The 14916-nt window shown below is 31.8% G+C and overlaps 1 protein-coding gene across 1 annotated transcript; it reads left to right on the forward strand.

Annotated features, from left to right (window-relative positions):
- Positions 1-7318: 7318 nt before the first annotated feature.
- Positions 7319-9569, forward strand: LOC107908756 (putative glucose-6-phosphate 1-epimerase). Its single transcript, XM_016836056.2, has 7 exons — positions 7319-8023; positions 8098-8154; positions 8238-8401; positions 8503-8637; positions 8742-8844; positions 8908-9007; positions 9143-9569. Exons 1-7 carry the CDS (start codon positions 7856-7858, stop codon positions 9310-9312), a joined length of 897 nt encoding a protein of 298 aa, XP_016691545.1. The 5' UTR covers positions 7319-7855; the 3' UTR covers positions 9313-9569.
- The last annotated feature ends 5347 nt before the right edge of the window (positions 9570-14916 follow it).

Genomic DNA, 14916 nt, shown 5'->3' on the forward strand with positions numbered 1-14916 from the left:
ATATAGTGGAGCAAGTCAAGGTGGGACAAGCAATTACCATAACCACTCCATACCCACTATCCAAAAGAAAGAATCGACTCCACTTTTCAAAAGAAAAGATCTGATCCATTCAAAGCGGATTAGTTTGGAATCCATAGGGCAATTTGGATTTTGTCATTCCTAAATTTATGTGATGAAATGAACTCCAAGCATGTAACAGTTCAGTTTAGACCCTAGTCAGGATAGTGGTTTCACGACCACATATCCGAGTTAGACTATTATTTAAATATTATTTTTCGTGCTTATGATGTTTAAATTAGCATATGTGAAAATCTCGTATGAAAATTTAATCGTTTGTGTGCTTAATTTGGTAAAAAGGGCTTAATCGCGTAAAAGGTAAAAGTTGCTTACTACTTGATAAATGTGCCTGTTTGATTTGGCTTTTTAAGTAAGAGATCCTTATTATGTTATTATACCATTGGCATGTTAAATGGACATTATTGGATATCCATTATATGTTTAAATGTTTATTATGGTAAGGTTAAAATGGGTAAAAGATGAATTAATACTAGAAATTAAAGAAAAACATGATATGCTTCATGTTTTCATCACTTGGCCGATTGTATCAAAGAAAAAGAAAAGAGAAAGGCTTGCTAGGGTTCAGAAATATTAAGCTTGGATTTAGGTATGTTTTTGTTTTGGTTTTTCATAATTTCTAAGTTTTTGTAATCGTTGCTTCGTATACTATCAAACCCATGCCTCAATTACCAATTTTGATGATGATTTTGAAATGTGCCATTGATGAAATTATGAGTTTTGTGAAGTTAGTTGTTGATAAATGAAAGTTTGATGTTAGGTACACATGTTTTGTCTTTGGATTTTTGATGATTTTGAGTAAAATGGAGTAAATTATGAAATTTGTAAACGAGGTACTAAAATGTAACACCCCATTACCCGAGACCGTCGCCCGAGTCAAACACGAAGCGTTAACAGACTTAAATTATCACTTAAACAATTTCAAACAATTTATTTCACCTTTCGTAATAAACTGCCCATCTGCATCACAGTCACTAAAAAAAATCATATCTTGAGTTACGAAACTCGAAATTAAAATCCGTAAATTTTTCCTGAAACTAGACTCATATATCTATTTTAGTGTTCGACTACTTTGACCTCTGTTCGCTACAAATCACTTTTCTCTCTGTACAGAATTTAGATGACTATGCCATTTGTTTCTCTTAAAAGTAGACTCAATAAGAAATCTATAAATATAAAGTATGACTCCTAATTATTTTTGTAAAATTTTTAGTGAATTTATAAATTTGGAATAGGGGATTCAGAAATTGCTCGACCCTATTCCATCAAAAATCAAATTTCTCATAAAATATTACTCATTTACCTGTTTTGTTTCTTTCATATGAAAACAGACTCAATAAGCTTCAATTTTATATTTTATTCATCATCTAAATTTCTCTCTATTATTTTTAGTGATTTTTCAAACTCACATCATTGCTACTATATGATACTATTTTATAGCAAATTTCACCTTTTTATGAATTTCCATGGATTAGATAGCACATAACACCAAATATGATTTTTTTGATTAGCCATTCCAATGGCTAATCATTACCAAGCATTTCCTTACCACTCAATATCCATATCATAAGATTATATACACAAATTATTATAATGCTATACATGCCATACTCAAAATATACAAGCCACTATACCAAAATGGTCCACAGATAGTGTGAGCGAGCCTTCGACCGTTCCCGATTTCCGAGCTGGCTTGTCAAAACTACAAAGAATGGAAAGGAGGGAGTAAGCATAAATTCTTAGTAAGTTCACATCTAAATAGCAAGTAACATAATCATGCAATCCAACATAAAACATCATTTCTATAAATATCACCAAGACATTCATGTTACATTTGCATTTACTATCTTACCACGATTTCATCTTACCAAGTTCTCAACCTGAGGGTTTAAGCGCATACCTGTCCAAATTTTCTCATTCACCACACTTACCAACATGTCACCTTTGTCTTAAGTATTCTCCTTATTCACTTAAGATTCACCCGTTGAACACATCGGAATATAATTTGGATACACGGATTGCATGCACATAAGTGCCATACCCGCAGCTAGACAAACTCAATAGCCTGCGAAAATTATGTAGCCAAGTGCCATGTAACCCGCCCATAAGTGAACTCGGACTCAACTCAACAAGCTCGGGCGTTCGCATCCATAAGTAAACTCGGACTCAACTCGACGAGTTTGGATGCCTAGTTACATCTCACGAACTCGGACTCAACTCAATGAGCTCGGAACTCAAATATCCTAGTGACATGTCACTTGTATCCTAATCTATTCCCAAGGTTCAAACGGGATTTTCCCCAATCACTCATCTTTGCTGTCTTCCACAAAATGTCGGAACTGATACTTGATAGCATTTAATATTTATCAAGTAGCTCACATAATTTGCATATTACTAAATAATAATCCACAAAGCATAATATTTCATAATAATAATCATCATATCATATAAATAACATTAAATTACTTAAAATGACAATTATGTTACTACATTTACACCTGAACTTACCTCAGTACAAAATGTTAGAAATCGAGCCTATTCCTCGTAAACTTTATTTTTCCCTCGATCACGACTCGAATCTTGTTTCTCTTGATCTAAAATAACAAATTTAACTTATTTAATACTTACATTTATTACAATAGTCCTTGACTCAAACTTTGGCAAAACTACATTTTTGCCCCTAAATTTTTACATGTTTACACTTTTTCCCCAAGGCTCAGAAATTAACCTTCATCTGATTTTATTATTTTTTATTACATGCTGATCATTTTTCCCTTCTATGGCAACATCAAATTCTCACTCTAACATGTACTTATGAACATTAGGTATTTTTACCTGTTATCTCGTTTTACTCGTTTTCACGTAAAATCGCTTAGCAAAAGTTGTTTAACACAATTTAAAGATTCATATTCTACCATAAAACATCCAAATAAACACATTTCACCTATGGGTATTTTTCCAAATATAAACCCTAGGTTAAATTATTGCTCGAATAAGCTTAATCAAGTTACCAGGACTCCAAAAACGTAAAGAACATTAAAAATAGGGCTAAAATGGACTTACAATTTAGCTTGGAAGCTTGAAAAGCCCTAGCTGTCTTCCTCATGTGAAATTCGGCCAAGGGGTTGAAGATGGACAAAAATTGGCTTTTAATTTTATTTTTAATTCATTTTAATAACTAAATGACCAAAATGCCCTTAATTAAAAACTATGGTGTTTTATCTTCCTTTAGGTATTTTTGTCCAAACTAGTATAATGGTCTAATTACTATCCAAGGACCTCCACTTTAAAAACCCATTACTCACAAGTACTTAGTACCTTTGTGAACTAGAACACACATTTTATAACTTTTGCAATTTAGTCCTAAATATCAAATTGGACCCTTTATCGATAAAATTTCTAAACGAAATTTTCACACAATCATGAAATCATGCCATAGACCTTAAAATGATTATAAAATAATTATTTCTATCTCATATTTGTGGTCCCGAAACCACTATTTTGATTAGGCCCTAATTTTGGATATTACATAAAATGTGAAATAAATGAAATGTGTGGACTTGCATGAAAGCTATGAAAATTCGGCTAAGCTTGTGTACGCAAACTTTGTGTATTTTGTGATTTTGTGAATTAGGGACTAAAGTGTCGACATGTGAAAATGTGAGAGCTAGTTTGCAAAACGCCTTAATTGTGTGTACATGGATTGGTTTGAATAATTTAGTGAATAAAAAGGGTTAATTTTGAATACATATAGATCAAGAAAAGAGGAATTCAGATTTAGACCAAGGGAAGTCGAAGGTTATTGAGTAAACAATCCGAGTTGACAACTCTGAATACGAGGTACGTTCGTACGTAAAACTTGATATTGAAAGTATGTTTTGATAATTGATTATACATAGATTGTATATATATTTTATTTGGATGAATAGAATGAGAAATCAATGGTATTTGGCACTAAGTGTGCGATTTAAACTAGCTTCGGCTATATAAGGTACTAAGTGTGCGAAATTATTATAACTTCAGCTAATCTTTAAAGCATTAAGTGTGTGGATGTTTAAAGCATTGGTAATCTTCAGAAAGTCTTAAAATATCTGAATAAGAGGTGAGAATGAAAATGAATGAATTCGGGAAGGTTCAGGTACGTATGATACCTATGTGGTAGATGGTATTATTCTTATAAAGTTCATTGAATTGATAAGAACATATGGATGGTGTTGGCTTAAAATTGATAGATGAATTGAGAACTATAAGTACTTATGTGTTGATGTTTTATATTTTATATATTGTTGATGATTTTTGGTACGAGCTTACTAAGCTTTTGAAAGCTTACTTTGTGTATGTTTTCATTGTTTTATAGATATTGAAGCTACTGTGAGCTCGGGGATCATCGAGGATCATCACCACACTATTGAATCTCATTTTGGTACCTTTTGAAAATGTATATAGTAAAGTATGGCATGTATAGGCTAGAAGTACTTTGGATAGGTTTTGTAATGCTTATATTTAGCCATGTGATATGGCTTGGTATGGATGTGATTTTGATATGGTTTTGGTATATGAATTATGAGGTAATATTATATATTTGGTGTGTTTATGTATGAATATAAGAAATGGTAAGATAGTAAAATTTTGGCATGTGTTAGCTATGGTTATTCATAAGTTTTGATCTTGAAATTGAAACATATGTTTGGTATGATTTTATTTTAGATTTTTTATGATTTGGTTGATGTAATGAGATAGAAATTTGGTTGGAAATGTTATGTCATGAATGGATTATGTTTTGGTTGTGAATTGCTCATAAAATGTTGTGCAATTATGCTTGGTTTAGTGCTTGTAGGTTTGACCCAATTAGGGTGGCAAGTTGGCTATTCAAATGGCCTATTTTTGTCCACACGGGTAGGGACACGGGCGTGTGTCTCAGCCGTGTGCGACACATGGCTATGTTGCACGGCCGTGTGTCCCCTGGGATACCCTACAATTGTAAGTCAGGCTCGAGCACTACCAAGGCACACGGGCGTGTGGCTAGTCGTGTGACCCAAGTCAGATTTGACCACTGCCAAAGCACACAAGCATGTCTTGTGGCCGTGTGAACAAGTCAGTATGTATGCCCTGTTTTGACACGGTCTAGACACACGGGTGTGTCTAAAGCAGTGTAAGGCACACGTCCTGTTCACATAGGCATGTGACCTATACTTATTTGAAAAATGTTTAAATTTTGGAGAAATTTTGTATGTGTTCGGTTTAGTCTCGACCCCTTTCTAATTCATGTTTAAGGTCATGATGACTTATATGAGGGACTCTATATGGATGATTAATCTTTAATACTTCGATGCTTATGATATGAATGTTAATGTTTTGATTTTGTCCGGTAATGCCTTTAACCCTAATTCGGCAACGGATACGGGTTAAGGCTGTTACAAAGCATGGCATATAAACGAGTACTCTATGAGACACCAATCCTTATGGCTTGAAGATTCCTTATGGATGATGTCCCATGAAATAACAAATGAGTTCCTGTATTTCTTTAGGATACTACTAGTAAGCCTACTCTTTTCACACAAAACAATTAAGGTAATACAACTTGCAAAATCTAATATAATAGGAAAATGCTAAAAAAAAGCAACCAGCAATTATAATCTATACTATTGCTAAGTCCTTGATTGAGTTGGTGATACATGTGTGGATGACATGAAACTTATTAAATTAAATTCACCAAATCTATTATTTTTCAATTTTGGAACATCAACAAACTTGCAACATTTTTTTGGATGAGATCTAGGCATTTCTTAGTTGAGTTATCTTTTTATGGATCTAGAGTTGTCTCATAGCTTTGCAATGCACTTTAAAAAGCATCATTTTGAGTTAGAAAGCTCAAGTTATAGTTGTTTTAATGAAGACAACGCAAGAAATTTTTAAATGAATTCATGGGTTTTCCAAGTTGAAGGCCTTGGATAAGTTTTTAAACCTGATTGTAAGCCCAATTAAGTATTTTACCTATCATTTGGCATACATTTGTTTTTATTAATGCTACAATGGTAGCTAGATTACGGTACATTCACGATGTGAATGAAACAATTATGTAAAATATATATTTATAAACGTTTATATAAATATCAAATGAAGCTTTAGTTGAAATGATTAAGTTAAAGCTTTAAAATTTTTGACGTTTCAAGTTCAAATCTTATAATAGTGATATTTAATATAAAATATAAAAAAATATTTTTATGTTAATAATTAATACTTTATAAAAATAATGAGCTTTTAACCATTTCCAATTGAGTTGGTATCTAGTAGATGCATGACACCAACTTAACTAAGAATTTAAATAAAAGTATAGATTAACCATGTGCTTCATTAGTATTAGTTGTATATTGATAGTTTATCCTTAGATATTATATTTTAGGGATCTAATTATTACAAATTTTAGAGTGTTTTTAGATTATTTTAAGTTTTTTAGAGTCTCGACTGGCTTGGGCAGCCATGATTATTTGATTAAATAAAATTACTCTTTCCGAGTTTTCTTTTGATCAAAAATTGTTTTTTGTTTCTTAGAAGCATCTTCCATGCAAGGTTGGGGCGAGCAGAGGCAATTCTAGAGGGGCTGGCATGGGCCCCGGCCCCCCTAAAATGAAAAATGTCATTTAGGCTTTCTAAATTTTTAAATAATTTTAAATTATTAAGGTAAAATTGCACATTATCCCCCCTAAAATTATAAAATTTTAATTTAATACTTTAAAAATTATAAAGATATAAACTACAAAAAATTAAAATTTCATTCAGCCCCTAAAAAATTATTCGGGCTTCGACCTGATGCGAGAATTCTTTTAACTTGAATTTATCAATAGATCTTTCTCCATAATGTTGCTGCTGTTGAAAATCCATTCTCAAATGGTCCAAAAAATTAAATTATAAAAATTGAAAGGTATAATTGGTATACATGTAGCATTTCCCTAATCTTCGAAATCCACTTGAAATTACCAAAATCTTAAATGAAATTCCTAAAACCAAATGTTAAAGTGATAGTGGGTAGTTACTCACACAGAACCAGAATTAACAATCCTAAAAAGAAATATTATTTGACAAATCCATTTTTAATTCTGTTAATTTGTAGTATTTAACTTTCAGCAGGTCGTTAATCCAGTTGAATTTCAGGTCGCATGTTAAGACATTAGAGTTTACATCATGTGCGGTAGCCAGCACCGCCCCAAGCCAAAAGTTTCTCCTTCTTGTTGTTGTTGTTTTTTTTTTTTTTTTTTTTTTTTGCGTAATTCTCTTGACTAATTGGTCAGTCGCCTTCCTAAGCATTATCCCATATGAGGATTATCTAATTATCTCTGACCCTTCAATCGTTCTGTTACTTCAACGAAATGGTCAGACTCTCATTTGCAGACAATTTTTTCCTCAACTCATTAAAACCGTTTCTGCCATAAACGTTCTCGTTCGATAAACAGGCGCTTCAACATTTATTTGGTTTCCATTTTGGAACTACTTTGCCGGTTGGTTCTTTGAAGTTTAAGACAGCTTGGTCATCCGGAACTCTGTTTCTAGACTAGGATTTTTATCTTGTTGGCAGCTTTAGTGGCCAAGAGAAATAAAGATAGTTGAATTGGTAGCTGGGGTTTCTGTTTCACATCACGTGAAAATTTGGTTTGTCACAACAAGTGTAACTGCTTCACTAATTGTTATAATTCAGCCTTTTATTTACCTCAAGAAAACAGAGAGAGAGAGAGACCGAGATCTATGTATCTGCTTCTGTGATGTCCTTGCTGCGTTTGTCACCATGAATCAATCGGGGCCAGCAGTTGAAGTCACCAAAGATAGAAATGGAATCCTTCAGGTTGTGCTTAGGAATCCTCGAGGGGCATCAGCAAGGGTCAGCTTGTACGGAGGACAGGTCCTTTCATGGCGGACTGACCGAGGAGAAGAGTTGCTATTCGCAAGTACGAAGGTAACGTCAGTTCTAAAGTTGTAGATGATATATACAGGCCATAGTCAATGAACTTTCGGTTCCATGTACTGTAGGCAATCTTCAAGCCACCATACGCAGTGCGAGGAGGAATACCTATATGCTTTCCACAGGTATTTATGCTTCGATATTTCCATGCTTATACGCATAGAGTTGATATGCACCTGGTTGATGGGTTATGTTCCAATTTTGTTAGTTTGGTCAGCGAGGATCGCTGGAGCAACATGGGTTTGCCAGGAACAGGATTTGGATCATTGATGACAATCCACCACCATTGCATCCAAATGATCCAAGTGACAAGGCCTATACTGACTTGCTGTTGAAGCCATCAGAAGACGATTTGAAGATTTGGCCAAACAGGTGATGTCGTAATCTGCCATGGATCCTTATAGCATTCATCAATTGAAATTTACTGGTAGAATAATGATGGAGTTGTTTTTTTTTTTTTTTATCATTTCCAGTTTCGAGTTTCGTCTTCGGGTATCTTTGACAGCAGATGGGAATCTAAGCTTGATGTCACGCATCAGGAATATCAATTACAAGCCTTTTAGTTTCTCAATTGCTTATCTCACATATTTCTCCATCTCTGATATCAGGTAAAGAATGTACTGGTGTATATGGCGAATTCTCTCAACATTACTGCACCAACAATTTCATCTTATGATGAATAATGGATATCTTGTCTTTTACTGATAAACAGTGAAGTTAGGGTAGAGGGATTGGAAACTCTTGACTATCTTGACAACCTATGCCAAAGGGAACGGTTCACAGAACAAGGAGATGCCTTGACATTCGAATCTGAGGTAAACCTTTCACTTTTTCAGACCTGAAACAGGTAGTAGATGCTTACCTTGATTGATTTGCAGGTGGACAGAATTTATCTTGGCTCTAGAGATACCATTGCCATCTTCGATCATGAAAGAAAACGGACCTTTCTAATACAGAAACAAGGCCTTCCAGATGTTGGTAATTAAGCTCTTGTCCTCTTCAATATTTCATACCATAACACCAAGCATTTGAAGATGAATTCACTGCAGATTCAAGTCGATCCAAACCCGCAAACCCTGTCCCTGATGTTTTAATCTTTATTTGTTTGTTCAGGGGTTTGGAATCCATGGGAAAAGAAATCGAAAACCATGGTTGATTTTGGGGATGAAGAATATAAGGAGATGCTTTGTGTCAATGGAGCAGCAGTTGAAAAACCAATCACCTTGAAACCAGGTGAGGAATGGACAGGCCGCTTGGAGCTCTCGGTTGTCCCTTCAAGTTGAACCACTGCTCATCATGTTTTAATCCCATATCATGCCTCAGCTTCTAAAGAAATGACAGCAAATAATACAAATAAAGTCCCCCACGGCACATCTTTACACGTATCTGTCAATTGAATTCCTCTTCAATTATTTATACTGCAAATAATAATCACTGTACCCCAAGTATTGGGTCATGAAAATCTCAAATCCTGCAAATGGAGATATGTTCTAGTGTTTCTCCGTAATAAAAATCAATTGCAAGCTAAGCTATTCCAATATTACGGAGTGTGGATTACCGGCCCACTGGGCTTGTGCCTTCGGCAACTGAATTGAAATCGACTGCTAACCAAAATTTATATTCTATATAAAAGCCTTGTATGAAAAATGTCCAAATACGTATCTTTTATTTTCAAATTTTAGTTTTTATATTTAAAATTTGAATTTAATTTTATATTTTAATTCTAATATAATTTAGTATTTTAATTTTATAATCACATTAGTTAATCTAAATAATTTATTATAATTAAAGAACTGAGGTGATTTTTTAAGAATTCTTAACATAATTAATTATTTTAATTTAGATTTGTTATAATATTATTTTTTTATTACATATTTATTAATTTAATTCATTATGTTGCACCAAATATTTTAATAGAAAACTTTTAATAACCTGAATTTTTTAATAAAAAATAAATGAAGAGAATTCCTAAAATAAATGTATACAAGGACATTCGAATAGTATAATAAGTAAAAGCATATTTGATATTCAGTTTTTTACGATAAAAAGTTAATTCAATATGAAACGGAATTAGTAAAAATGACCAATCAAAACAATTTAATGTAACCATCAATGTGTAGCTAGGCAGAAGGTTGGGATTAGGTTAGGCATATAGATAGCTTTTGTTGGTTTAGTCTTAGCTAGCGTTTGATGTTTTTTTACATTATGATTTTAATGTAATCTGATTTTTTAGAATATGATTATTTGAAATGTAATTGATGAAAAAATTACTTTACAATATTTGATGTACATTGAAAAGTATTAATTAAAATCCTTGAAAATTTGCATTATCATGATTAGTTCACTAAATATTTTCTTAAAAATTTAATGACAATTTATAAATTTATCTTGTAACAACCTGTTTTTTAGTGGAGTCGGAAACAGTAATTTTAACTAATATTTAAGAAGTTAGTATAAAAATATATTAAAGTTTGGTCTTTTAATTTTCTCAAATAGATAGTTAATTATGCTATAAGGACTAAATATATTAAAGTTTAATTGTTAGTTTTTGTACATAAGGGCTAAAGTGCATAAATTTTGAAATTGATGTTAAATTTCAATAATTATAGATAATAGAGGGTTTTAGAAGGATGTAATTGAGATCGGTTTTAAAATTCATACTCAAATTTGAAAGTTATGAAAATTTTGATTTTAAGGACTAAATTGAATAAAATGAAAAATTTTAGGTAACATTTGAAAAGTGAAATTGAGAAAAGTGAAATTGAACTAACATATGTATATGATAGGATAATATAAGATTATTAGAATTAATAAATTAAACTGAATTGTTGTTTAGATCGAGACTTAGAACCAAATTAACAATAATTAGGGAAAAAAGCAAAACTGTTGATTGGCCCTTAATGATTAAATTGTTTGTTGTTTTGTCAGATAAGTTCATATAGAATTTATAGTATTGTTTTATTCTATGTTTGAATTATGTTACAATGTCAATTTGTTTAGGTTAAACGTAATTTTGTTAATTTTGGCATCTGAAGGACTGAATCATAAAGTATGAATAATATGGTTATCATAAATAAATATGATGTATTCAATGGAAATGAAATGTTTATATTGACAAATGATATGTAAATGATTGCATTACAGGGATTGAAATGATTTGAATATGGTACTAGTCCCAGTGTGAACTTAGTAAATGACCAGGATACGAAAGGCATGTCATTAGGGTCCCAAAAAGGAAATTGAGTGTTTGATCAGATATTAATACGATGGCCTGAGATCCAACATGTGTTGCGGATTATCTAAAGCTCATATGAGCATTCCAAATATGTCAAATCTTGTGAGCATATAAGCCCGGTATCCGAATTCAATTTACTTTAGTTCTTCGAGTGAAAATGATATTAAAAAGAAAATGTGATGATTGAAATGATTGATCAAGAACGAAATTTGACATACTAGTAAATTGAATATGATTTATTGAGTATATGTTAGTAAATGAATTGTTGTAAATGTGAATAGTGTATTTTAAGTTCATGATATATAAATGATCTAACCTATTGTTTGAATTGACGAATTGTGTATAAAAATGAAGAATACCAAAGGATGCCATGTTTGTGTTGATGAATTTCAATTGCTTAACTTGTTGAAATGTCAAGGTAGGTTTTCAAGAAACTCTTCAATTTGATTTTAAAACAGTAAAGGTAAAGAACTCTCCTCTTTTAGCATGGATTCCTTCAATACTGGCATAAAATTTGGGTTGGATATCATCAAACTTCTTCCTATCCCATTTTATGTTACCAACATGCTTTTCTTTTCCTTCTTAATGGCCATCTAATCATTTTCCACTTGTTTCGAGCTAAAAGGAGCTAGAACAATATTTATGCGATCCTTAGTAAAGAAGTTGGTGTTTTTGAACCTATCACAAAAGCCTTTTATGTAACACCCTGTACCCGACCAGATCGACAAGTTCGGTTACAAGATGTCACATCGTTCTTACGTAACTAACTTGAACAATTTAGAACTAAATTGTACGACTAATTTGACTAAGGCAACCAACTAAGCATTTTATAATCATACTTAACTTAATTCGAATATTATCTGTAACAATCTTATCATGTTTGACTAGTTAATCTACCAAACTAAAACGCTACAGTTACAAATTCATAGTTGAAGTTATTAACATGCAAACTTATGAAAAGATTAACAATAATGGATTTACTATATTTAAACGATTATCCATCATAGAATATAATATACCAGGTTGTAACACCCCTAATTCGTATCCGCTGCCAGATTAGGGTCATGAGGCATTATCGAAGAAAAACACATTTCTGAACAACCACGCATTTATACAAGTCATATTCATATATATAAAGCATAAGTTCAATTAAAATAATAAGCATGATTTTATTAATCATAATATAATGTACAAATCATATTAAAAACATTTCAATAACATCTGAATACCTAGTAGAAATCAAACAATTTCTATCTTATTTTCTTACAAGCACATTTTAAAACAATTTAAACAATTCGCATGATACTTTATCCGTTAGCATATACATATAACATTATCAACTTTACCAAATGGTCATATATATATGTCATATATTAAAATATAAGTCAATAATAAACCTCAACCAAAGCACATCGAACAACCATGTTTACTCACTTAAACCAAATTCAATATTCAACATCATATTTATATACTTACATATATCAAACCGATACATCATATACTTAGATACATAAGTGCAAAAGCCAAATCATCAATCAACATTTTCCTTACCTAAATTCACATCTCACAGAATATACTTCTCAACCAAATTAAACTACTAATATTTTTATAAGTCATAACCGAATCATTTTAACCAAGAGTAACATAACAAACTTAATTTATACCTATAAGTATACCATGGCCGAATCACTCAAATCACATCCAAATCACCAATCAACTTCAATGCACAAAACTCATATCACATATACCATTCATCCATAGCACATAATATTATAATAAAAAATGAACTTAAACCATAACCAAAAACAATCGAACTCAACATAGAAAATTTAGCCATTTTCGCATGGCTTAAATTATACATAAACCAAAATGCAACAGTCCAAAGGTATAATCCAGCCTATACATGCCATAGATTCAAAATTTTACTTATAAAGATACCGAAGACAATCGATAGTGTGATAGACTTTGCTGATGATCCTCGAGCTCGTAACTTGACTCCAAAATCTATAAAACAAAGGCAAACACAAACACATACAATAAGCTAACATAGCTTAGTAAGTCATAAGCAAATAAACAACCCAATGATATAATCAACTCAATTAAACTAAACCAAGTTATATTATCATTACCACAATTAGTCTCAAACTTACAAATTTCATAAATAATACATTTTTATACACAAATGCTACATTGGTCGAATGCTCATATAATTAAAATAACAAATTATCATTCAACTTTCAAAACCAAAATGTCATTATATAACCAGATATACATACACCCATATGCACAAGCTCAATAATCATAATATAACATCATATACATATACTACTTATGTGGCTGAATATTTATGGTCATATATACACATATTTAAGAATCAATTCCATTAATTTTCATATCATTTATTCACAAAGCCGAATACACTTACCATGTTCACATACATTCTTCATTTACTTCATACAAGACTTACAACAAATATCAAGTAACTTACTTACCTTATTTAAAGTAGGAAATAAATTGATTCATACCTGATCATTTTAGCTCAATTTACACATTCGATCACACTTATTGTTGCCCGATGAACCAATCAGAATTGGATAGAACACTCGGATAATCACACATATCGTACAATGCCAATGTCCCAGATGTGGTCTAACATGTAATCACATATCGATGCCACTGTCCCAGACAGGGTCTTACTCGCATACATATATCTGAGTCACATATCGATGCCAACGTATAAAGCGTGGTCTTACTTGCACACGTATATCAATGCCATGGTCTTACTCGAACGTCACATATCGGAATCCTATGTCATGACATATGTATCCTAGTTATTCCTAAGGTTCATACGGGGCTTTCAGACATCGTAACTCAGTCGAAACGAATTCGTAAACATAGTTGCCAAGCTTATAAACATTCGACTATTACACATATATATACACATTCACATATTACATTTCAGTATATATAGCTCACATACAATTAAAATAAACAGCGTCTATTTGCTTATAAACTTACCTCGGACGATGTAAAACGGAACAGGACGACTAGTCGAAAACTTTAGTTTTCCCCCGATCCAAATCTGATTTCTTTGGTTCTTGATCTAAACATATTCAAATTAAACTCATTCAAACATATTTTCATACAATTTAGTCCAAAAACACATAAATGGGAAAATTACCATTTTACCCCTCACATTTTACACTTTTTACAATTTAGTCCCTATTGCAGAAAACACAAAATATGCAAAATTTCACTACACCCATGTTAGGCTGAATATTCCGAGTATTCATACAAGTCCATATATTTCATTTATTTCACATTTTAGTCCCTCAATTTATTATTTTTGTAATTTAGTCCTAATTACTCAAAATCATCAAAAATTCCAATACAAAACATGTTAACCCAAAACATATCTTTCATATTTCATTATCAAACAGAAAAAAAAATCAAAAGCTTTCAACAATGACATAACTCAAAATATTCACCAAAATAAAAAATTCAAGCATGGGTCTTGTAGATAACTTAACAACGATATCAAAAACGTAAAAATTATCAAAAATCTCGCTAGAACTCACCTTGAATCGAGCTTCAACAAGGCCAAACCCTAGCTTTCTTTTTTTCTTTTCTTTTTTATTTATGTTTCGGCAAG

The sequence above is a fragment of the Gossypium hirsutum genome, chromosome A08, assembly GCF_007990345.1.
Source record: "Gossypium hirsutum isolate 1008001.06 chromosome A08, Gossypium_hirsutum_v2.1, whole genome shotgun sequence".
Lineage (NCBI taxonomy): Eukaryota > Viridiplantae > Streptophyta > Magnoliopsida > Malvales > Malvaceae > Gossypium > Gossypium hirsutum.